A 25524-nucleotide genomic window follows, 5' to 3' on the forward strand; every position below is an offset into this window, starting at 1 on the left:
TTCATGGTAGAGGGTAACGGACACGAACGGACAGACGAACATGGCTTGATCGACGTAACTGTCACAACAATTAAGAGATATGTATACTCTTTCGTATAGGTATACTCCACCCTATGGTGATGCGTTAGATTCTGTGAAAGAGAGTGAGAGAGAACTGGGTTCGTTGATAACATTTCCGTGGATGGCTTTCCGTTTACTTGTGGTGTAGTTACGACATTGCTCGTACGATACAATGCCGAGAGACTTAAAATGTTAATGCGATTTGAACAACGGAATTGGCATTTACAGTTAGTTTTTATTCAACGGCCGTGCGAACAGAACGTCTAGTACGACTTACGCCACCCACAAGTGGGGTAGTAGGAAACGATTTCATCTACAAGCGATCGGAAATTTAAACGATTAGCGGAAAAAAAGTGTCACAGGTGTTTGTGTTTTAAGAAAATAAAGAAAACATAATCAAAAAGTTGCCAGCATAAAATAATGCTGCTATCAAACATAAAAATGTCAATCTTTGGCTATCTGATAGTCATATTGTGTTGTAGCATCGATGTTGAAAGCTTCAATATTTCGCCGAAACCAAATGTTATCATCAAAGATCCTGGCTTTGTCACAGATATGAAGAAATACGAATCCTCTTACTTTGGTTTTGCCATGAATTTAAGGCCTTTGGGGTGAGTAGTCATAATTCTTGCCACTTGCAATTAGTCTTCCTGTGGATGAGCAAAACGGAACTGCGTTTATGAATCATAACAGTTGCAATATCGGAAAATAATTTGTCATCAATGCAGGGTGCGATCACAATGAAATACCTTTTGTTCAAAAAAAAAAAAAAAAAACATTCAATATCGCTGAAGGTACAAATAGAATGAAGTCATCCAAAGGTAGATTGACATAACGACAAACGAGCATATCTTGATGTCTTTATCTTTCGCCCATATGTGTTGTGTATCGTTGTGTTCGGGTTTGATAACATATGCACATGTGTATGTTTAAATAGGCGAATAAATGGCTTGCGATAATGGCAGCAAATATTAAAAAAAAAAAAAAATTGAAAATATATCCACAATATCGCTTTTTAGCCTATATTTGATGAAGCTATATATTTCGCACAGAGTTTGAAAAAAACAACATTAGAATTTTTAGTTTACCGTTTAACATTGATTCAGCTTTTACTGAGTTGGTGTAAGTTTAGCAGCATAAAGCGATTGTTAACAAGGAATGCCATACAAAAAATAACCATTTGCGAAATTTAACCAAAGTTCTATGGACGTTGTGACTAACTTTACTACAAAATTGGTTTTAAAATATGTTTGCCATTAAAATCCCTTAAATGTCAAATCGAAAGATATGGCAGCATTGCAGCAAAATGAAATATTCACTCAACCAAATTTGTTATTCAAAACAGCAAAAATGTCTGCTAAAACAGCAGTTTTTTGTCTGCTGAAAATGGGAAAGGCTGGTGTATTAGCAAACATTACTTACTGTTATTTCAACAAACAAAATCTGCTGTTTTGAGTACACAAATCTTCTGAAAAAAAATTATGCTACTTTTTATGATTGCCTGTTACTTGTTTTAATTACTTTACGCATTTGGTTAGAAATTTTGATAAGGGAAAATGGTTTTAATATGTGCAACATTACTGTAAAGAAGCTACCTGATGCATCCATTGGTATACATTTCGAAATGTGGCTGCGCTAGCTCGGATTTTTTGTTAATGCTCTTCTAATGTGCACATGACTGGCATGGCCTTTTGTATTTAAATTTGAAGAAAAAAGGTTATGGAAAGTATGCATTCAGAGGTGATTATTCATTTTTTTCCTCTAGCGTCCCCTTCATAATTAAGCAGCTTTCATTTTCAGGAAAAACACACTTTTCAGCAATAAGCCTGCTTCTCTGAAATTGCAGTACTACTGCTCTCTAGCTAAAACATTCTTGATCGTCGTGACATTTTGTGTCGATCTAGCCATGTCCGTACGTCTGTCTGTCGAAAGTACGCTGACTATCGAAGGAGTAAAGCTAGCCGCTTGAAATTTTGCACATATACTTCTTATTAGTGTAGGTCGGTTGGGATTGTAAATGGACCATATTGATCCATGTTTTGATATAGCTGCCATAAAAACCGATCTTGGGTCTTGACTTCTTGACCCTCTAGAGGGCGCAATTGTTATCCGATTGGAATATTTCGCTATTACTTGCAACAACTGTGCTAAGTATGGATCAAATCGGTCAATAATCTGACATAGCTGCCATATAAACCGATCTTGGGTTTTGACTTCCTGAGCCTCTAGAGTGCGCAATTCTTATCCGATTTGAATGAAATTTTGCACGAAGTATTTTGCTACGATATCTAACAACTATGCAGAGTATGGTTGAAATCGGTCCATAACCTGATATAGCTGCCATATAAACCGTTCTGGGATCTTGACTTCTTGAGCCTCTAGAGGTCGCAATTATTATCCGAGTTGCATGAAATTTTATACGACGGATCCTCTCATGACCATCAACATACATGTTAATTATGGTCTGAATCAATCTACAGCCTGATACAGCTCCCATATAAACCGATCTCTCTATTTTACTTCTTGAGCCCCCCTAGTACTGAAATTGCAGTACTACTGCTATAATAGCAGAACTACTGCTACAACAGTATACTAGTATTCAGCAATTTTTTTATGAGTCTTGCACCACTTATGCCATACTTGCTATGGTGCTGCTATGATATTTTTAATAACACAAAATTGAACCTTCTAGGTGATCTAAATACAATATTTAGGTACAGTTAACAGATAATTGATAATTGACTTATGACCCCTTCTAATTTAATTGCAAGAACCACAAAATTAGTAAAGATAGGCTCACAATTATCATGGTGTTCCTAAAACTAGCCAACCTGGCACACAACAAAAAAGCAAAAAGGAAGATCGGTTTAAATAGGAGCCATCGGTTTAAACCAAACTTGGTAGCATAAAAATTGGAATAAAACTCTCGAGGGCTCAAGGAGTCATATTAGCATGATGGTTTTAGAGGAGCTTGGCAGATTATCGGCTGATTCGGAACATTCTTGTCATGAATCTTGGAATACAGTAGTTTTGATTTACCTACCAATCGTTTAAGTGCGAATTTGTTATTTCTACAAAAAAAAAAACAATTATCTATACAATTACTCTTTTAATGGCCAATCGCTTAAGTGCGAATTTCATTTAACGACCAACGATATTTGCACTTTGCACAGAAACTGGAACTGCGGATTATTTGACATTTTATTTGACTTCCCTGTACTGAGATGCCTAATCTGAATCCATAACTGTGGGTTCGGCGATTGCTTAATAGTATTTTGCCTATCTCTATGGGTGAATGTGAGTTTACTTGTATTGATGTTTTTGCCTTTTTTTCGTTTGATAGCAATATCTTCGTGAATGAAAAATTTTTATTTGTGTGGTTTACCCAGATGTCATTAGCTGATGCAATAAATGAGTAAATAAAAGGTAAAAAATATATGACAGAAAATTATGCCTAAGAGCCATTTTTGTGGCAGGTAGGCGAATCGGGTAACAGTCAATTTTTGGCCTTCAAACACATTAAAGACATGTGCGAAAATCCCTTTGCTGCCACAAAATGAGTGCAAAACTTGTTTTGTGGCAAAAAGTAAAAACCCCTGTAACTAAATATCGAAAGTCATGACAGAAGTCAGCGAGCAGAATATCAGCCAAAACGAAAAAAAATTGTGTTCTTTAGAGGATCAAGAAGAGATCGATCAATGGCACAACATTTTGCCTAAATCGGATAAGAACTGCACCTTCTGTGAGCTCAAGAAGTCAAATCGGGATAACGATTTATACAGGATATATATCTAAATGTGTGCTGGTTCGGCCTATTTACAATTCCTACCGACTTGTATCAACAAGACGCTACTATTTTAAATACAGATTTAAATTTGTGGAATGCTACTAGGTGGCCACCGTAGCGCAGAGGTTAGTATGTCCGCCTATGACGCTGAACGCCTGGGTTCGAGTCCTGGCGAGACCATCAGAAAAAAATGTTCAGCAGTGGTTTTCCCCTCCTAATGCTGGCAACATTTGTGGTACTATGCCATGTAAAACTTCTTTTCAAAGAGGTGTCGCACTGTGGCACTCCGTTCGGACTCGGCTATAAAAAGGAGGCCCCTTATCATTGAGCTAAAACTTGAATCAGACTGCACTCATTGATATGTGAGAAGTTTGCCCCTGTTCCCTAGTAGAAAGTTTATGGGCAAAATTTGCAATTTTTTGTTACTAAAAAAAATACCATATCAACAGACTCCTTGCATCTTTTTATATATAAAAGTCAATTTGTGTTTGTTTGTCAGTTTATTTTTTGGTTTGTGTGTTCTTTATAGACTCACAAAACGGCTGAACCGATTTTCTTGAAATGTTCACAGATGGTGCATAAATAACCCGTGGTAAAATAGGGTACTAAATTTTTTGATATCTGAAGGGGGAGAGGACCCTCCCCCTTCCCAAATTTTCAGAAACGCCAGATCTTGGAGATGGGTGGTGCGATTTAAGCGAAATTTTGTGTGCTCTCTTATAGTAACCTAAAAACAAAAATTTGGCATCCAAATTTCGGATGGGGTACATGGGGGCCGCCCCACTCCCAAAACCTACAAAATATATATTAAATAGGTATTAAAGGTTAGAAAACGTATCTGATATCCAATTGTCGGACTAAGTGTTTGGGAGACGACCCCAACCCTTAAAATGACCCCTAAGTCGGACATATTTACCCTCAATGGCAATATGGGACTCAAATGAAAGATATTTAGGAGTAAAATACGAATTTGATAGTCGAATGTGGGACCAAGTTTCTGGGGGTCCACTCCTTCCCCAAAACACCCCCCAAACATGAGTTATTTACTGACCATGGCAATATGGGGCTTAAATAAATGGTATTTGAGTGTAAAGCGCGAATCTGATATCCAAATGTGGGACCAAGTGTTTGGTCTCACGAGGACAAATTTACGACCATATCAATATGGGGCTCAAATGAAAGGTCTTTGGGACTTAAGCACGAATCTGATATCAATATTCGGGAAAAACTTTCTATGGTGTCTTCAAGACAATGGAGCTCAATAAATCTTAAATCTTAACAATTGTTTTGGAAGCCCATACCCCAAACCGGACATATTTGGTGACTTTTGCAATAAGGGGCTTAAATAAAAGGTGTTTGAGATTAGAAAACGAATTTGGTATCTAATTTCGAGGCCAAGGCCAATATGGGGTTCAAATAAATGATATATAGATACATGAGAATGGAGCACGTAGCTGATATTTTTTCAGGGCTTAGTGTTTGGGGTACCACCCCTCTCCCCAAAACACCCCTAAATCGGGTATATTTGCCGACCATATCAATTTGGGGCTCATATGAAATTGATACCCACTTTCGGGACCAATTTTCTGGGAGTCCACCCCTTTCCCAAAATAGACCACAAACAGCAATTATTTACTCACCATCGCAATATGGGGCTCAAATGAAGGTATTTTGGAGTTGAATACGAAAATCCAACTGTGGGACTATGTATTTTGGGCACCGCTCTTTCCCCAAAAACCCCCCAAAGGGTAAAAATTTGCCCACAATGCCATTATGTGGCTCAAATGAAGGGTATTTGAGATTGGAAAACTAAGTTGATAACCAATTTTGGGGCCAAATGTTTGGGGGACGCCTCATCCTACATACTCTACTTAAACCAATGGCAATATGGGGTTTAAATAAATGGTATTTGAGACAAGAGCACGATGCTGATATTTTTTCAGGGCCAAGTTTCTAGGGGACCACCTCACCCCCGTAAACACTCCTAAATCAGACATCATCAGATAATCGGGCGGAAATAAAGTCTTTTTAGAATGGCATTAAACCCTCCGAGCGAATTCGTAGTCCAATAAAGATCATATGGAATTCAGATAAAAGCACTTATATTGTTAGTCCAGCGATATGCATATACTTTTTTCGTAGCATGGCATTTCAATAAAAGCTCTTTTATTGTCGAAAATAAATATTCAAAGGATAATTTTGTGCCATATAAAGTAAAAGAAGGCGCAGCGGAGCAGGCCCGGTTCAGCTAGTATATAATAAAAATAATAAAAAAAAAATTATATATATATAATAGACAACATGTTAGACATCTAGCAAAAACAAATAAATCTTAACAATAGTATATTACAATATAACATTTGTGTTGTAGTGATGAAAAATAAAATTTCCAAAACATATCAACTAGTGTGAACGGTTGAGATGTTTTCCAAAACGACTTAAGCAAAACGAGTCAATGTAGACATGGCATTAGACTAATATTTCGATGTGTTATAAACGAAATGACGAAGTCATTTTGTACCCATTACCATCCTTTGGTGATGGGTATAAAAATAGCGGAACTTTCGAATGATGTGAAAATCTATAGTTTTCCAGCTCTACTTAATCGGTCTATCGACTTTACTTCCTGAGCACCTAAGCCAACTAACAATTTTAAGAAAGGTGAAAATTGGGATGGGGTTTAAGCTCTTCCCTTTCGATTCCAAATACCTACCATCATTTAAATGTGTTCGCTAGCTCATAAGGATTACCTTCCATAAGAAAACACTGAGAGTAATTTGAAGGAAAAGATGTATTTTTGTTGTTGGATTCATCCAGCTTAGACCAATGGTATTTATTTATTTGCTTTTATAGAAAAGCAAAACAACAAAAACGCTTCAAAATCGCAATGATCGCGATTTCGTCCTTTGCCAGAGGGCTCATCAGATTGCTATGCCATCAAAAGATTACATGCTTCCACCTACTCACTAATTAGTGAGCAGTGCAATGGTAGCAGCATGCCCTTCGAATGAGACTTTGAGTCTTATTAGTTGAACCTTTCTTATTCGCAGTAAGAAAACAATCAACAGCCAACATCTCTTCAAAAAGATCAACAACACATACAAAGCCAAAAATTGTTATTCAGACAATCGTTTATTGCCATAGAATAACTATTCATATGAGCATATGGCAAGTACCTATTTGTCCAATAAACAATATGCTACGTTCCAGCAAAAATTCGTAATAGATGTTTTGATCCAACTGCTAAGCCCAAAGAAATCTAGTTTTCATTAAATTTTGTAATCCGCATTATTTACAACGATTCATGTACTCATAGAGCCCTCAGTTTAAATTGTTGAGCTCAAAAAAGCAATCAGCTAGGCCTCCATTAGGTACTATTTTAAAAATTTTTAGTAATTTTTGATACGAGAATTACTCATCCTCACAATTTTGTAGGTTAGCCAAAAGAAACCAAACGGCAAACTTTCCCATGTATTATTCGTGACTGTACATAAGAAAAGCGAAAAGTGACTAACAAAAAATTATAGAGACTATATGGACGATAATCGATGCACCATAAATGAATTTTGTAACAATACTTTGAGTCAATAAACTCTTGTCGTTTTGTGCACTTACCTTTCCTGTGAAAATCAGTGAATTTCTTATCAAAGGAAACGTACCAACCCGCCTGTTTGCTATAAATAAACATATATACCGTCATTCTTGTTATTTTTACTGGCTATTTCATTTCATGGGACTAGTTTCATTAGCAACTATTCCCATTTGGTTAATTCACTATCATGATATTATCCGCTCAACACCACTTGTCTTGTTGCCAAGTGGACATCTATGTAAAGCGGGAGTTATGAACTAAAAGATATTTCCTTCTTTTTCCGTGGTATCACAGTTGGCTAAAATGCCTACACACAGAGAAATTAGTCTCCTGATACTAAATTTAAAATTCTAAACTTTTGAATGAATCCATAAAAAATTGTTCAACTTCTAAACAACTATTGAGCAATTTGCTATATTAGTAGAAGTCATTGTGTAAAATGTCAGCCAAATCTAGTAAGAATTGCGCACTTTAGAGGCTAAAGAATTAAAAACAAGTATGTTGATGGTCATGAAAGAATCCGTCGTACAAAATTTCAGGCAAATCGGATAATAATTGCGACCTCTAGAGGCTCAAGAAGTCATGATCCCAGATTAGTTTATATGGCAGCTATATCAGGTTATGGATCGATTTGAACCTTATTTGACACAGTTGTTGAAAGTAAGAATAAAATACGTTGGATATTATAACAAAATACTTCGTGCAAAAATTCATTCAAATCGGATAAGAATTGCGCCCTCCGGAGGCTCAAGAAGTCAAGACCCAAGATCGGTTTATATGACAGCTATATCAGGTTATGGACCAATTTGTACCTTTGTTGGATATCATAGCAAAACACGCTGTGCAAAATTTTATTCCAATCGGATAAGAATTCCGCTCTCTAGAGGCTCAAGAAGTCAAGACCCAAGATCGATTTATATGGCAGCTATATCAGGTTATGGACTGATTTGAACCAAACTTGACACAATTGTTGGATATCATAACAAAAATCGTGCAAAATTTCAGCTAAATCGGATAAGAATTGCGCCCTCTAGAGGCTCAAGAAGCCAAGACCCAGATCTGTTTATATGACAGCTATATCTGGTTATGGACCAATTTGAATCATACTCGGCACAGTTATTTGGAAATCATAACAGAAGACGTCGTGCAAAAACAAAATACTTCGTGCAAAAATTCATTCAAATCGGATAAGAATTGCGCACTCTAGAGGCTCAAGAAGTCAAGACCCAAGATCGGTTTATATGGCAGCTATATCAAAACATGAACCGATATAGCCCATTTACAATACCAACAGACCTACACTAATAAAAAGTATTTTTGCAAAATTTCAAGCGGCTAGCTTTACTCCTTCGGAAGTTAGCGTGCTTTCGACAGACAGACGGCCGGACAGACGGACGGACGGACATGGCTAGATCGACATAAAATGTCGCGACGATCAAGAATATATATACTTTATGGGGTCTCGGACGAATATTTCGAGTAGTTACAAACAGAATGACAAAATTAGTATACCCCCTATCTTATGGTGGAGGGTATAAAAAGGGAGATCGGTTTATAGGGGAGCTGTATTCGGCTATAAAGCGATTCATGCCATATTCGACACGTATATTAAAGATCATTAGAGAAGCCGTTGTGCAAAATTTCAGCCATATCGGATAATACTTGCGCCCTTTAGAGGCTCAAGAATTCAAGATCCCATATCGGTTTATATGGCAGCTATATCAGTTTATGGACCGATTTGAACTATTCTTAACACAGTTGTTGGAAGTCATAATAAAACACATCGTACAAAATTTCAGCCAAATCGGATAGGAATTGCGCCCTATAGAGGCTCAAGAAGTCAAAACCCCAGATCGTTAGATGGCAGCTATATGAGGTTATGGACCGATTTGAACCATTCTTAATACAGTTGTTGGAAGTCATAACAAAACACATCGTACAAAATTTCAGCCAAATCGGATAGGAATTGCGCCCTCTAGAGGCTCAAGAAGTCAAGACCCCAGATCGGTATATGGCATCTATATGAGTTTATGGACCGATTTGAACCATTCTTTGGATGTCATAACAAAACACGTCATGCAATATTTCAGCCAAGTCGGATAGGAATTGCGCCCTCAAGAGGCTCAAGAAGTCAAGGCCCCAGATCGGTATTATGGACCGATTTGAACCATTCTTAATACAGCTGTTGGAAGTCATAACAAAACACGTCGTGCAAAATTTTAGTCAAATCGGATAAGAATTCTGCCCTCTAGAGGCTCAAGAAGTCAAAACTCCAGATCGGTTTATATGACAGCTATATCAAAACGTGGATCGATATAGACCATTTACAATCCCAACCGACCTACACTAATAAGAAGTATATGCGCATTTTAAGCGGCTATTTGTACTCCTTCGAAAGTTTGCGTGCTTTCGACAGACAGACGGATGGACGGACGGACATGGCTAGTTCGACTTAAAATGTCATGAAGATCAAGAATATATATTCCTTTTGGGGTCTTAGACGAATATTTCGAGGAGTGACAAACAGAATGACGAAATTAGTATACCCCCATCCTATGGTGGAGGGTATAAAAACTATCAATTTTCATTCATTTCATTAATTTTTTTTTTCAAAAGCATATACAGTCGAACATGGGTTATCGGGAAATTGATTTTTCGGTAACTTTCTTTATCCGGGATAGACAAGATATTTTTGAGTTTTTGCCATTGCTTCAATTACCTCCATTATCTGGGGGTACAACCACACTTTGCCATTAAATTTGAATAACAAAATGAAAATAAATCGATGATGGGGAATGCCTCTGTTTGCGGGTATTAAAATTTAAAGCCTTGGATATGACAGATGACCTGAAAAGTTGAAGTCTTCCACTTTAAGTTGAAGATAAGTTCGAAATGTGAATATTCTAACGGCAAAAGTTTAAAAAGCGAAATGAAATTCAAAAGCATAACGCTGAAGGAGGAAAAGCCACAATTGACTTTGTAGTTGCCAAAAAGTTTGTGGAAAATTGAATAAATTTATTACAAGGAAAAAACTATGTTGAAAAGATGTTGCGGATATTAATCCACCCCATGCCACTGTGGAAATACACCTAAGGAAAAACTAAGCAATAAGACAAATTTATAACGGAGATCCATTTTGCAAACACTTCAAAACCATTTTTGAAGTGTTTGCAACAAAGCAGTTTGTTATGCCATGATGAAGGAGTAATAGAGGAAGCTAACGAGAGGATTACTGCAGTATTGTGTGCTAATGCGGCTGGTACTGTCAAGTGCAAACTTTCCGTTACTTTTTAACAAACTTTCCGTTATATATGAAGCCATTAAAAAAGCTTAGGTAACTCAACAAATATTTTTAGAATGGTTTTACAAACATTTTGTTCCCGAAATATAAGCCGTAGTTTTAAGAAGTTAGTAGAATTCGTCTGCAAATAGACAACTGTCCGACACATCCAGACGTTAAATTCAAGATTAAATTCAGCTGATGGACCAGGGTTATCAAAAAATATATTAACTCGTGTTTCAGGTTTAGAAATGACATATAACATAAATCCGGCAATGCAACAGAAATATTTAATGTAACGAACGATTTTACCATAAAGGATAGCGAAAGACCCCTCTGGTGCAATAATGGTTCTCAATTTGCTGTTTTGTCCGATGGTGATTTAACATATGCCACAGATAAGACTCAGAAGGAAAATAGTTCAGATATAACTGCAATTCAAAGCAATTTAAATATTTTTAAAAGAAGCTGTAAATGTTTCCACAATTTTTTTTTTTACTTCTTGGAGAGTCCTGGCTTAAAAATATGTGTAAAATCTGATTACTCCATTATACGGGAAAATCGATTATCCGTAATGCCTCCGATCCCGAGAATCCTGGATAATCCAGACCCGACTGTGTATAGTGTCGGTATTTATTTTCTCTGCTATTATTTGAATTCTTTCAAAATTGTCAAAATGTAGAATTGAAAGATAAGATGGAATATGAAAACTTTTGAAATATGTATGACGTTTTTGAACTTTTTACCATTTGAAATCAGCAGAAAGTGTTTGTTGTTTTAGCAAAAAATTTACTGTTTTCCCTTTTCAGCAGACTTTCTGCTGCTACTATCTTTCCCTATGTGAATGTAGGTCTTTGCCGATTGCCGATATTTAAACATGGAGCGATTTAGCCCATTTACAATGATAATGATAAAGTAAATATAACAAAAATTGAGCTGATGGCGTCCTTGGTCAATACTATTTTCTTCTACTTAGGTAAGGTTAGGTGGACCAAGAGGATGCAGATATTAATCGGCCCCATCCCACTTTGGACATACAACTAAGCCAGTAATCGAATTGTTGTGCACTCTAGACACTAAAAAAAGTAACTTCGAAAAAAAATCAAAGTTAGGAATTCCGTACTACTTACAAAATCCTTCAATGTTTTCCCTATAACGCCCCTAAGTTGCTTCCCGTCTGGTATTGTATCCCCAACTAAGTACCGGTGTCAGTAAGCCCCAAAATCCGGCAATGACATTGGAAATACTCCAACGCGCAGTGGGAGAAAGTCGAAAAAAAACTAAAAACTTTGCGGTGTGAGAACGGGTAGAGATATCTCTTGAAGTTTTGAATGGTTAGAGTTGCGGTAAGGCGAGATCGTGTACAAAATTTCAAGGTCCTAGGTGCTGCGGGCGCCGCTTGGCAGGCCCCTAAAGTTGGTCACCCCGGCATTTCGAAAAATTGTTCTGGCTGCCAAATCTTCATTTATGGTCCGATTTTCAAAATTCTTTTCTTGCGGTATGGTGCTCAAATCAATAGAAAAAAGACCACTTGAGGTGTACAATATCTCCACTGGTTTCGGAGATAAACGAGTTTTATTATACACTCTACCATAGGATGGGGGTATTCTAATTTCGTTTTCTGTTTGTAACTCCTCCAAATATTCGTCTCAGACCCCATAAAGTATACGTATTCTTGATCGTCTTGATATGTCGATCTAGCCATGTTCGTCCATCTGTCCATCCGTTCGTCCGTCCGTCTGTCGAAAGCACGCTAACTTTTAAGTGAGTAACACTATCCGCTTGAAATTTTGCCCAAATAGGTGTAGGGCCATATCGGTCCATATTTTGATATATTGTACCTGCCATATAAACCGATCTAGGATCTTGACTTCTTGCGCCATTACAGGGCGCAATTTTTATCCGATTAATCTGAAATTTTGCATGAGGTGTTTTGTTATGATATCCAACAACTGTGCTAAGTATGATTGAAATCGGTTCATAACCTGGGCAGATATGCTCAAATAAAGCCCGATCTGAACAATATGCATTTAGAACGTCGAAAGGCTTAGCGCAGCTCATTGTGCCAACTTTCAGGGAAAACGGTTTATAAATGTGGCTTTAATGGCCAAAGGTATAGTCCGATATAGCCTATCTTTGAATTTAACCTGCCTGAGGACACAAAAAGAATCTGCGCAAAGTTTCACATCAATATTTATATTCTTAAAAGCTCAAGGGTGATTTTAACATTCAGACAAATCGGATAATAACTGCGCTCTTTAGAGGCTCAAGAAGTCAAGACCCCAAGCGGTATATACTTAAAACAGATGTTGGAAGTCATAACAAAACACGTCATGCAAAATTTCAGGCAAATCGGATAAGAATTGCACCCTCTAGTGGCTCAAGAAATCAAAATTCAAGATCGGTTTATATGGCAGCTGTATCAGGCTATGAACCGATTTGAATCATACTTAGCACAGTTGTTGGAAGTCAAAAATCGGATAGGAATTGCGCCCTTTAAAGTCTCAAGATCGGTTTATATAACAGCATTGTCAGGTTATGAACCAATTTCAACCACACTTATCACAGTTGTTTGTAACCATAACAAAACGCCTCGTACACAATTTCAGCCAAATCTGATAAGAATTGCGCCCTCGATTGGCTCAAGATATCAAGAACCAAGATCGGTTTATATGGGAGCTATATCAAACCATGGACCGATATGGCTTATTTACAATCATAACCGACTTACACTAATAGGAAATATTTGTGCAAAATTTCAAGCGCCTAGCTTTACTCCTTTGTACCTACTGCTCAATACTTAACCGGATCCAAAGGTGTCGTCGTCAGCCGCACTGAGGACTACACCATCTGATGCACTGTATTTATTGCTACATCTTATGCCTCTGGACATTGTGGCTACCCAAATTGCAGCGACCACTGCCATGAGGTTAAGGGTTCTTTCTCATTGGTCATGTGGCGGCTACGGACACTGTGTTATCCTTGATACAATATCCTATGTTCAAGCCCGTGTGGATTTCACCCTACCTGAGCCGCTTTATGATACTGTACTGTACCACTATTCCTGATAGAACCGATTGGAACTACGATATCTCTTGTAACAGAAGTTACATAGACTTCTATACGGATGATTCCAAACTAAACGACCAGGTGGGCTTTGGGGCGTACTTAAACTGGTCATATCGTAGAAGTTACCAAACCACTGCAGCGTGTATCAAGCAGAGATCCTTGCAATCAACGAAGAGGTGGAATGGCTAAGATATAATGTCATTACGACGATTGGCAGATAGCCAGGCAGCCATTAAATCCCTGGAGAACATATTTCTGAACACAAAAACCGACCTCGCAAATCTTTCAACGAGATGGCTGAACAGTTCAAAATTCACCTGTTCTGGGTCCCGGGCCACAGAGATATCCCAGTGAATTCTAAAGCAGACAAGCTTGCGAGACCAGGAACTACCTTACACATTCCAGGGACACTGGAATCTGTGGGTATGCCACTAGCGACATGTAAGCTGAGATTTCAGGACCAGGCCCGAAGGGCAACGAATGATAGATGATCACAAAGAGGGGGCTGTGAGCATTCCAAATCTATGTGGCCTCATCTAGACTTGAAGAGGTCCACTGCTTTGCTGTCATTGGCTAGAACAGACGTCTCAATCATTGTGTCCGTCAAGACAGATCACTGTCTAATCGAAAAACATGCTGACAGACTGAAGGTTGCCAGCAACGACTTTTGCAGAAGCTGTGGGGACATAGAGGAAGAAGAGACTATAGAACACCTTCTGTGTGTGTGTCCCGCACTAGTAGTTAGAAGGAGTTCCACTTCAGGTTCTAATTTTTTTGAGAACCTATCTGATTTAGCGAATGTGAACATTCGCAAGTTACTGGGCTTTTTAAAGCGATCTGGATGGTTCAACGGTAGGAACTAAAAGGCATCTTCCTTCTTCTGTTCATGTGGTATCACAATGGACGAAAACGTCTAAGTGAGTCTGATGACAGACTGCCACTTAAACCTAACCTAACCTACTCCTTCGAAAGTTAGCGTGTTTTCGAAAGACGGACGGACATGGTTGGATCGACCTAAAATGTCATGACGATCAAGAATGTATATACTCTATGGGGTTTTAGATGAATATTTCGAGGTGTTATAAACGGAATTACGAAATTAGTATACACCCATCTTATGGTGGAGGGAGTAAAAATTTGAAGTCGAGAGGCTCGGATTAGGATTTTATTTTAGTTACATGTTTTTTTGGCGCAACTTCTTAGAATAGTATGTAGTTTACGTTTTTGCTATGCGATTTTTAATTTTTTTTTTTTTTTTTTTCATCCCTACAAATCCACCCGGCCAAGTATACATACTTTATAGGGCCAGAAATGTATATTTTGTGTTGCAAAAAAAAAAAAAAAACAAAATGACAAAATGAATATACCACCCATATAAAAAAAATGATGCTTAAAATCTAAAGCTTTGAAAAAGATTTCTCTTATTTGTGTAATAAGCTACTTCCACTTCCATCTATTGAAACACGTAATTTATTGCCCGTGAGAAATAGGCGTATTTGACCAACCTTTTCCTTAATGCGAAATATGATTGTCTGACAGTTGAGTGAATACATTTCCATTTGGCACTGCACTTATTAATAAAAATTCTAATTAATAACAAATAAGGTTCAAATGCATTCAATTCCGGCCGCATTCCAATTAGCAAACCCAAAACTCAGATGCTTAGTTGCATTTTTCAGAAACACTGGTAGCTTCTCTATTTACGTGCAAATGAACGTGACCGACGACATTCATATTAAGCCATCAATCGCATAAGTGTCTCATTTCAATAATTTAACCCTGTTCGAGTAAGCACCCAAATGGCCAATTAAAAATTATCATATAAGTCCAGACCACAATAACAAAAAAACCAAAGCAAGACGAATGCCACTGGGAAAAGGTTACAACTTGATGATTAATGACAATGTGTACCTCTGTCAAGGTAACGACAACCCATACTTTGAGAGGGTGTCATTTACTCTTGTCAGCTTTTAAACAAAAATAAATTAACCAAATATTGCAATCTTATCAAACTTCCCAATGGAAGATAAAAATATGATTGAACAAAGCACATAGTGCTATAAAAAATGAAAATACGTTAGTTCGGTCAGGCCTAACTTTGGAAGCCATCATAATGGGAATAGAATCATATAAAGCTTGAAACTACAACTATATGTACAATACATAACATTATCCGCGCAGGACAGTTACGAGGGTTGCCTTTTATATTTCCGGATTGGACAACCTTTGTGTTGCAATCTGCCAATTGACATCTCTATAGTAAGGCAGAACGTTTGACATGCGAGCGATATTTGTGTTGTTTACAGTGAATTAAAAGACTCATCTCGCCCAAAAAATGGAAAATTTCGTACGATTATTTTTATACCCTACACCACTACTGTCATACAGGGTATTATAACTTAGTGCATTTGTTTGTAACACCCAAAAGGAAGAGACCCATTGATAAGTATACCGATCGACTGAGAATCACTTTCTGATTCGATTTAGCTATGTTCGTCTGTCTGTCTATGTTAATTTGTGTACAAAGTACAGGTCGCAATTTTCATCCGATCGTCTTTAAATTTGGTATGGGCATGTTTTTTGGCCTAGAAATGAAGCCTATTGAAATTGGAAAAAATCGGTTCAGATTTGGATATAGCTTCCATATATATGTTCGTCCGATTTGCAGTAATAATGCAATAAAATTATCATTTGGTAACCGATTCTCTCGAAATCTGGCAGGAAGCCTTTTCTTATAACTCTTATTATTACTGATCAATATCATAGAAATCGGTTCAGGTTTAGATATAGGTCTCATATATATATATCGCCCGATTTTCACTCCTAGACCCACTGCAAGCGCATTTATTGACCAATCTTCCCAAAATTTTGTACCACGGTTTCCTCGACGACTTCCACAATATCCATAGAGTTTGGTCGAAATCGGCTCAGATTTAGATGTAACTCCCATGTATATGTTCCTCAGATTTTGGGTAATTTGTTGTCATTTGTCAACCGTAGTTATAACATTTTGAACATATTTGGTTTACTCGAAATTCGATACAGGAATTTTAATAACCTATCTGGATACATCCGCCGAGGTCCATCAAAATTGGATCAGAGTTAGATGTAGCCCCCTTTTGTTTTTATAGGGTAGGTGTAGGCCTTTATAAAGTCGGCACCGACTTTTGCCTTTCCTTACTGGTTTACAACTTTCGACGTGGATTAACTCAACAACAAATTTATTAAATTTTTGGCGATGAAGCTCCATCAAGGACCACTGTTTATCGATGGTATGGTGTATTCAACCGAGGTCGTAGTTCATTCCAAGACAAGAATCGTGAAGGTCGTCAAAAATCAATTGTTATTCCATGAACCATTGGTGCTGTGCGCCAACTGATATTGCAAGATCGTCATGTGACCTATCGTGAGATTGAGACAACCTTAGTGGGACCAGCATAGATTCAAAATTGCATGAACAATTTATCGTCAAAAAAATTTGTTCGCGTTGGATCCCACACAATTTGACAATCGCTCAAAAAAAGGCTCGTATCGTTTGGTCGAAAAAAATGCTCCAAAAATATAAAACAACTGAATTTTTGAGCACTCAAAACATCGATTTGATGGCCGAATGACTTCTTTTTAATGTCAACGTTTTTCAACATCTGAAGAAGCGGTTGATGCGTTCAGAATGCTTGTTTTGGAGAGTGGCAAAAGTGCTTCGACAATTGGTTCGAATGCCTTGCAGCAGTGTATAGATATTGAAGAATATTTGAAAAACAAAAAGCGATTTTCGATGATTATTATTTGTTTTTGTGTTCTCTAATCCCCAAATATAAAAGGCCACCCTCGTATAAACAAATATTTAAGGCTTGAATGGTATTTGTCATGGCTTTTCAGAGGTCTGCTACAGTTCACCGTTCCATATTTATTCGATAAATAGGGAAGCTTAATCGAGATTTGTTACAATGTTATGAGTGAGCTTAGGAAGTTCTATCAAGGACGTAACATAACCTAACATTTCCCAATGTGGACATATATGAGCGATTCTTCTGACCAGGAAGCACACCAATTGTTTTTTGATATAAAAGCCAATTTCCAACAGTCTAAACGGGGAGTTTACCTTTCCATGGTTGAATTTGAAAAGTTGAAAGTTCATATAATTACCCCAGACAATTAATTATATGTGGATTGTGCAAAATTGCACTAAAAAATTAAAATTATTTTTTTAACATTTCCTTTTTTGTTTTTGTTTGTTTATTTATTATGTATTATCACATAAAATTTCAAGTTTCAAAGCATTTGAAGTTTTTCTGATAGGAAAAAAGATTATTTCAAAATTTGTTTCACTTAAATTTTATATATCTCATAATATAGTGTTACTAGCCGAACCTGGCGAGAACATTGGAAACATTTTAAGTGGTGGTTATCCCCTCCTAATGTTGGCAACATTTGTGAGGTACTATGCCATGCATAGAAGTCATGTAAAAAAGAGGTCATTTATCATTGAGCTTATGCTTGAATCAGACCTTGGCCCCTGTTCTTTAATGAAATGTTCATGGGCATATTTTTGCTCTACTCCCATATACCTTTCTTTGGACTCCTATATTGTACGGTTTGGGGTGTACTTTGCGAGTGACACCCAGACACTTCGCCTGTTTCATTTCAGCCCTATATTGTCGTGATTGGTCTTTCTATCCATTTGACAGGGAATGCTTTTTGGTGTGGGATAGTACCTTACCAAATATGGATGTCAAACTCGTGCCTACCCCCAAATAACTTTAATTCAAGCCCAAAATTGCCATGGTCGATAAATATGTTCGAATTGGAGGAGTTTTGGGGTTGGAGCTGGCACTCCGCTATTTTCTCCTAAAATAGATATCAAATTCGTTCTTTACTAACAAAAACCTTTTATTTGAGCCCCATATTAATATGTTCGAAAATGAGTGCTTTGGGGCTTACCTACAACTGGATTCCTTTTCTACTCTCAAATACCTTTCAAGTCCTATACAAGACACTGATACGAACCGTGTTGTTATATGCAGTTGAGGCATGGGTAAGTGTGAAAGCAGACGAGGTAGTGCTTGGAGTGATTGAGAGAAAGATTATTTGTAAAATGTATGGACGAGTTTGGGTTAATGGAGAATATAAGCTTTGTATGAACCAGGAGCTGTATTGCGACGATAGCATAGTTATACGTATTAAAAAACGATGTCTGGGTTGGCTAGGTCATTTTGTCAGAATGGATGAAGAAACTCCAGCAAAGAAGACTTTTGAAGGCAAACACGGTGGTATACGTAAACCGGGAAGACCAAAAGCCTAATGGAAAGATCAGTGGTGGGAGACACCTCGAAACTTGGTGTCAGAAATTATAAATTGTACGCTGAAGATCGAGGCGAGTGGAACGCAATTCTACGTTCGGCTGGTGGGACTAATGTTGTAATAGTCAATTAGAATAAAGTAATTCCTATGTTAACACATTACCTTACTAAGGAAGCTTGGTATTTTTGTAAACATGACTCGTTAAATTTTATTAAAATTTTTCCTGCGTCATCTCTATTGTGAATAGCATAATAAAGTTTAAACTAATGATTTATAAAATTGCGTCCACAAATCTTGACAAGTTTAACAAATATTTGCACTTTTTTCTCGTATTGTATTGACAGGTAGCATTACCACTTCATGGCAAACAAATTGACTTGCACTGGAAACTTTTTTGCGTTTTATTTTTGCCCTTATACCTTTCATTTGAGTTCCATATTGACATGAACGTCCATTATGTCTGTCTAGGGAAGTTTTGGTGTTGGAGCGGCCCACTGGCTACTTAGACTCGAATTTTAATACCATATTCGTATTCTATTTTCCAATAACTTTGCATTTGATACCCATATTGTTTCGATCGGTCAACTTTAGATTTTGGGTGTCGTTTTTGGAGTAAGCGGTGGGTACGCCCCACTTCCGATATCGAAAAATTATATAGCCTATCTTTCCTTCCAGACCATAATCTGTGAAAATTTCGAGAAAATCGGTTCTGCCGTTTTTAAGTCTATACGGAACAAACAAACAAATCGAGTCCCATATAGTCGTGATTGGCTAATATGCCCATTTGGGGGGTTTTTGGGGGGTGGGGTGACCCCCTATACTTCGACCTGATTTTCTATGCCAGATTTGTAATCTACTCCCTAATACCTTTCATTTGAGCCCCATGTTAATAGGAACATTCAATTTGTCTGCTTGGAGGAGTTTCGGGCGACTTCCTGGGTACTTGGATCCAATTTTTAATGGCATATTCATCAGGCGTAGTTCGAAGAAGAATAGATTTATTGAACAAATTGACTTATATTAAAATTCCTAAAACAAATAAACATAAAATATAATAGAGAATAAATGCAAACATTCACACCGTACTCTATAGTATGGAATCCACTAGTTATTCATAGAAAATTGTAATGGCTGAGAACTGCGTATGAACCAACAAAAAAATATGCCGACTAAAAATGGCGAAAATTTAGAGACGCTTCTTGACATTTAATTAGTTTCGTTAACTTAATGGTAATATATTACTCACTAATTTCGTGTATTTGCCAGATCGACAGAATAGTCAGGCGATTTTTTGGGTTGCGTTAACAGAGAGATAAAAAACTACACTTTCTATTTTTCGTATTTTTTTTTTTGTCTAGCCTCGCGACTTTGTGTCTGAAGCGAGACATATTTGACTCATTCGCACATCTTTTCGCATTAAATATGTGTGAAATGGAACACAATATTATTTTGATCAATGCTATTGATCGAAGGCTTATCATTTCAGAATTTATGGTGAAGGAATCCTTATTTAGCTTCAAACCATTTAAGTCACCCGGACCTGATGGAATATTTCTGGTGTTACTACAGAAAGAGGCAGACCATCTGGCGCCTCATCTGGCAACTATTTTTATAGAGTGCCTAAGACTTGCATTTGCGCCGAAACCCTGGCAGGAGGCAAGGGTAGTATTTATACCCACCCCTCGACTAGGCAAGTTATGCGACACCAAAGGCCTACAGACCTATAAGCCTTACCTCCTTTCTACTCAAAACCATGGAACGCATTGTGGTTACCATGATAAAGAGTTGTACATCCTTCTTAGTGCTCAAATACAAACAACATGCCTATGTCAAGGGAAAGTCGGTGGAGACTGCCCTGCACGAGTTTTTGTATAAAATAGAAGAATCCTTCGATGCCAAACCGCACACACGACCAGTATCGGGTGGACCCGGCCTTAAGGGACAGGACAACACATATGCTAAGGAACTGGTGGGTAAATTGTGTGTCCTATGAAATAAATCTAAGGAAGAAAGTGGCACAGGGCACGCCACAGGGGGCATTTTATCGCCACTCTTTGGGATGACCACCATAAATAACCTATTGCGGATGCTGGCTGAGGAGGGATTTTAACCTGTCTGCTATGCAGACGATGTTATAATACTTCTTAGCTTTACCCCTAAGAAGTATTATAACATCCGAACCATATGGCATATAACTCGGCTAGACCTAGGGGTCTTAATGTTAACCCAGAGAAGACTGAAATCTGCCTATTCAAGAGGAAGCCGAAGGTGGGTCAAGTTGACGCACCACTTTTCCTCAATAGAACAATTTTGATATTTGACAAGGTCAAATACTTACGTGTGATCTTGGACAGGAAACTGAATTGGAAGTGTCTAATTCGGGAGCGTACCGAGTATGCTCACAAATGTTGGGCACTATGTAGACGGGCCGCAGACTCGAAATGGGGCCTAAATCCGAGGATAGTCCACTAGCTCTACTGGAGGGTGACTAGATACCACACCCGATACTTACTTTCGCCTCAGTAGTTTGGTGGACTGCGATGGAAAAAAAGTACAACATAACAGAACATGTTGTCTTGGCATAATTGGAACGATGAATACCACATCCACTTGAGCACTGGAAACTTTTCTAGATATACGTACCATAGATATACAGATTAGTTGTTAGCCCGCTACTGCGGCTTTGAGACCTAATGCGATGGGAGAATGGATTGAGAAGAGGAGCAGCTCATACCATCGCGGAATAGAGGCGACAGTAGGAATCATGAAAGGAATGGAAGAGGTTTCCGATCGGATAATTCAGACGGCACAGACTTAGATTAACGGAACCCTAGTATTGCCATTTGGAAGATCACGTTACACGGATGGATCAAAGCTAGAGGGCAGAGCCTGGGGGGTTTAAATTGAGAACCCAGGGACTGAGATCTGTTTAGGCTGCCTGACCAGAATACGCTCCTGCAGACAGAGATCCGAGCGAAAACGGGATGCGTGAGCTGATGTGTGTTAACGCGACTGGTGGCCATAAGGGCAATAACAAACAGGACTGTAAGATCACGAACAGTCTTGGAATGTAAGAATGAGATTACCGCCTTCTATGAGGATGGCATGATCCACGTCGTTTGGGTGCCAGGGCATAGCGGAGTAACCGGGAATGAGAAGGCAGACGATTTGGCAATGATGGCCAGAGGCAGCTCTCTGGCCACCACTATCAATATACGTCTTTCATAAAACTATCATCAATAAAGCCTTTCGGGTCGACGCAGTCCATGTTAAGAGTGTGGGCGACAAATGCGCATGTAACCCTGTGGAACAGCGTAACTGTCGGTAGGACAGCGAAAATCCTATGGCAATATCCAGGCCGTGAGAAGACGAGGCTACTGCTGAAAGGTAGTAAGAAGGAGGTCAGTATAGCTTTCGGTATCATAATGGGACACATAGGACTACGAGTTCAGTTATGTAAAATCGGTGCCGCAACTGATAGTAAATATGTGTAGGGCATGTGGGGAAGAATATGAGACATTGCAGCATTTCCTATGTCTGGCTTTCGCGGCTAAAACACACCGGGACTTAGGTGAGGACACAATACCAGACATGAATCAACTTAGAGTAGTGGTATGGAAAACAATTAAGTATTTTGTAAGTAGCACGGAATTTCCAACTTAATAGTTTCTTCTTCGAAGTTACTTCTTAGTATTTAGAGTGCACAACAAGCCATTACTGGCTTAACGGAGAATAAAGTCTTATGTATAAATAGAAACTAGTTAAGTAAATTCATGAACACCATACAGCCGATTAGATATCGTTCCTTGAACGATTAAAGTATTCTTAAATGAATATAACAGCTCAATCAAGCAATGAGCACATATGAGTCAATTACTTAAAACTACCAAGTATTTGAAATTGTTGTGTCATCATAACAATTGACTTATGTTTCTCTATTTTTTTTTTCTTTTGTTAACAGAATTATTGTTGGTGCACCCCGTGCTCAATCGACCTTGGAGTCACAACGTACAATCAATGAGACGGGTGCAATATATCGTTGCCCCATCTTTGGAACGACTCAATGTAATACATATGTTTTCGAAGATCGTGGTAACTTCGATCTACCTTCGGGCGACTATTCTTACGATTCTGAAAAGCGTGATTTCCAATGGCTGGGGGCAGCCATAGATGGTGGGCCGACGGACTCGGATAAGCTAATAGTTTGCGCACCACGTTTCATAACTCCTATACCAACTGAGTATTTAATGCATGGTGTCTGCTATTGGATCAAGAACACACTAGCCGAAAATCCTCAGAATGTAACAAAAATATCTCCACTGCGAGGTACAAAGGACCAAGTTGTATATGAGAATGGAGAACGCATTTACAACTACATATTGGCCGAACAGGGTCTAAGTGTGCACATCACACCCGACAACGAGGAGTTTCTAATTGGTGCCCCGGGCATTCACACATGGAAAGGCTCGATTATACGCTATCGAAAATCAGTGGAGACCGATGAGCCCAGTTTAAGTCGTCGCGATACCAGTCGAGTTTCACGCATCAATCGGCAGGCAGATGTTGAACCTGGTCCAATGACAAAGTACGAAACAGATGTTCCGAATCCCTACAAATTCGGCCAACCTGATGACTCATATTTTGGTTATTCGGTTAGTTCGGGATATTTTGATTCGAACAATAACAAAAAACTGTTGTATGTAGCCACAGCACCACAAGCCAATCACCAGGCTGGAGAGGTAAAGTATTGTACTTTGTGTGTTACGAAGATGCAACCATCAAAATATAATAACTAAACACTTTGATTTGCAAATCCCTCAGGCTTATATTTTTGATCTGGCCGGAGAAAAGTTAACAAAGCTATTTGTATTTCGCGGCACCGAATTTGGGGAATATTTTGGCTATGCAGTTCTAGCAGAGGATATCAACGGTGACGGCCTGACAGATGTCATTGTTTCGGCGCCGCAGCATAGTATCTCAGGAATGTTCGATGATGGCGCAATCTACGTTTTTCTCAATCAAGGAAATGTAAGTCCTACTAATTGCCGCTGAGTTGAATTGAGTTATATTCGTTTTCATTGAATAGTTAAACTTCGATCGGAAGATAATGGTCTCACCGGTAAGGGGGAAGGCAAGATTCGGCACCACACTCACTTCTTTGGGTGATATCAATCACGATGGATTTAATGACATTGCCGTTGGTGCACCATTTGCAAACGATGGCTCCGTTTTTGTATACCTTGGTGGGGAACGTGGCTTACGCGATCACCACAGCCAACATTTTCCTTTCACGGGAACTGCGAATCCTGCTTATGGATCAGCTATGTTTGGCCATGGCATTGCCAAGGGCTCGGACATCGATGGCAATGGGTTCAATGATTTCGCCATTGGAGCTCCCAATGCCGAAACAGTATTTGTGTATCGCTCGTATCCGGTAGTTTCTATCAAGGCAACCATATCGTCGCAAACGCGTGAGATTAAGCCCGAGCAGACCTCATTCCCGGTGACTGTGTGCTACAGCATTGCAACTACATCGACCAAAATGAAATCGCAGGACTTGGCCATGCATGTGGTGCTCGATTCCCAAGTGAAACGAGTTACAATCGCTTCTACGAGCAGCAATGAAATGCAATTCAACGTCACTGCCACCACCCAGACCCAATGCAAGGTATTCGATTGCAATGTGCGCTTTAGCGTTGGCGATATCTTCAAGCCCATTGAAATGGAACTGCATTATGGACTGATTAAGGGAGTACCCAATTCTGAAGGTAATGTCGACCAGATTCATCCTATTGCCGGTAAATTATGTAGTGTTGTCATTTACAGTATTCTGTGAGAGTTGTGCTGCCGTAGATCCCGCAGAACCCAAATCAACCACTGAAAAAATAATCTTCAGCACCGGATGTGCCACTGCGATATGTGTAGCTGATTTGCAAGTCAAAAGCAATCTGGAGTAAGTAACTTTGTTTAACATCCAATGGTTAATTTTGTGTATTCACAATGATGCTTTTTGGTAGCCACACCTTCATCTTGGGCAGTAGTCGCACCTTCAGTGTCTCATACGAAGTGGCTAACAATGGCGAAACTGCCTATTTACCCCAAATCAATATCACTTCCTCCAACCATATGCCGTTTGCAAAAATACCATCAAATTGCAAACTAAATCAACAGGACTCATCTCTGCTCTGCGATCTGAACCGTGGCCAACCTATGGGAAAAGGCTCCAAGGACTCTATCAACGTTATCTTCGACACTAGCAGCATAACTGGGCAGAGTATGACTTTAATGGCAAAAGTCTTCAGTACTGGCAAAGAACTGAATGCATCCGATAATGTTGCTTCAGATGTGATTGCTCTAAAGGAGTATACAGAAATCGACGCTGTTGGGTATGAGATAATGAGAATCAAATACTTATTGGATTCTCTTCTTATGCGT

The 25524-nt window shown here is 38.6% G+C and overlaps 1 protein-coding gene across 1 annotated transcript in view; it reads left to right on the forward strand.

Annotated features, from left to right (window-relative positions):
• Window positions 1–295: 295 nt before the first annotated feature.
• Window positions 296–25524, forward strand: part of LOC106088762 (integrin alpha-PS3) — a 33176-nt gene continuing 7947 nt past the window's right edge. Inside the window, exons 1-6 of the mRNA XM_013254431.2 lie at window positions 296–671; window positions 23051–23828; window positions 23911–24117; window positions 24176–24857; window positions 24916–25042; window positions 25107–25475. Coding sequence (XP_013109885.2) covers window positions 481–671; window positions 23051–23828; window positions 23911–24117; window positions 24176–24857; window positions 24916–25042; window positions 25107–25475 — 2354 coding nt within the window. The 5' untranslated portion in view covers window positions 296–480. The remainder of the gene's footprint in view (window positions 672–23050; window positions 23829–23910; window positions 24118–24175; window positions 24858–24915; window positions 25043–25106; window positions 25476–25524) is intronic.

Source organism: Stomoxys calcitrans, chromosome 5 (assembly GCF_963082655.1).
Source record: "Stomoxys calcitrans chromosome 5, idStoCalc2.1, whole genome shotgun sequence".
In the NCBI taxonomy this organism is placed as follows: domain Eukaryota; kingdom Metazoa; phylum Arthropoda; class Insecta; order Diptera; family Muscidae; genus Stomoxys; species Stomoxys calcitrans.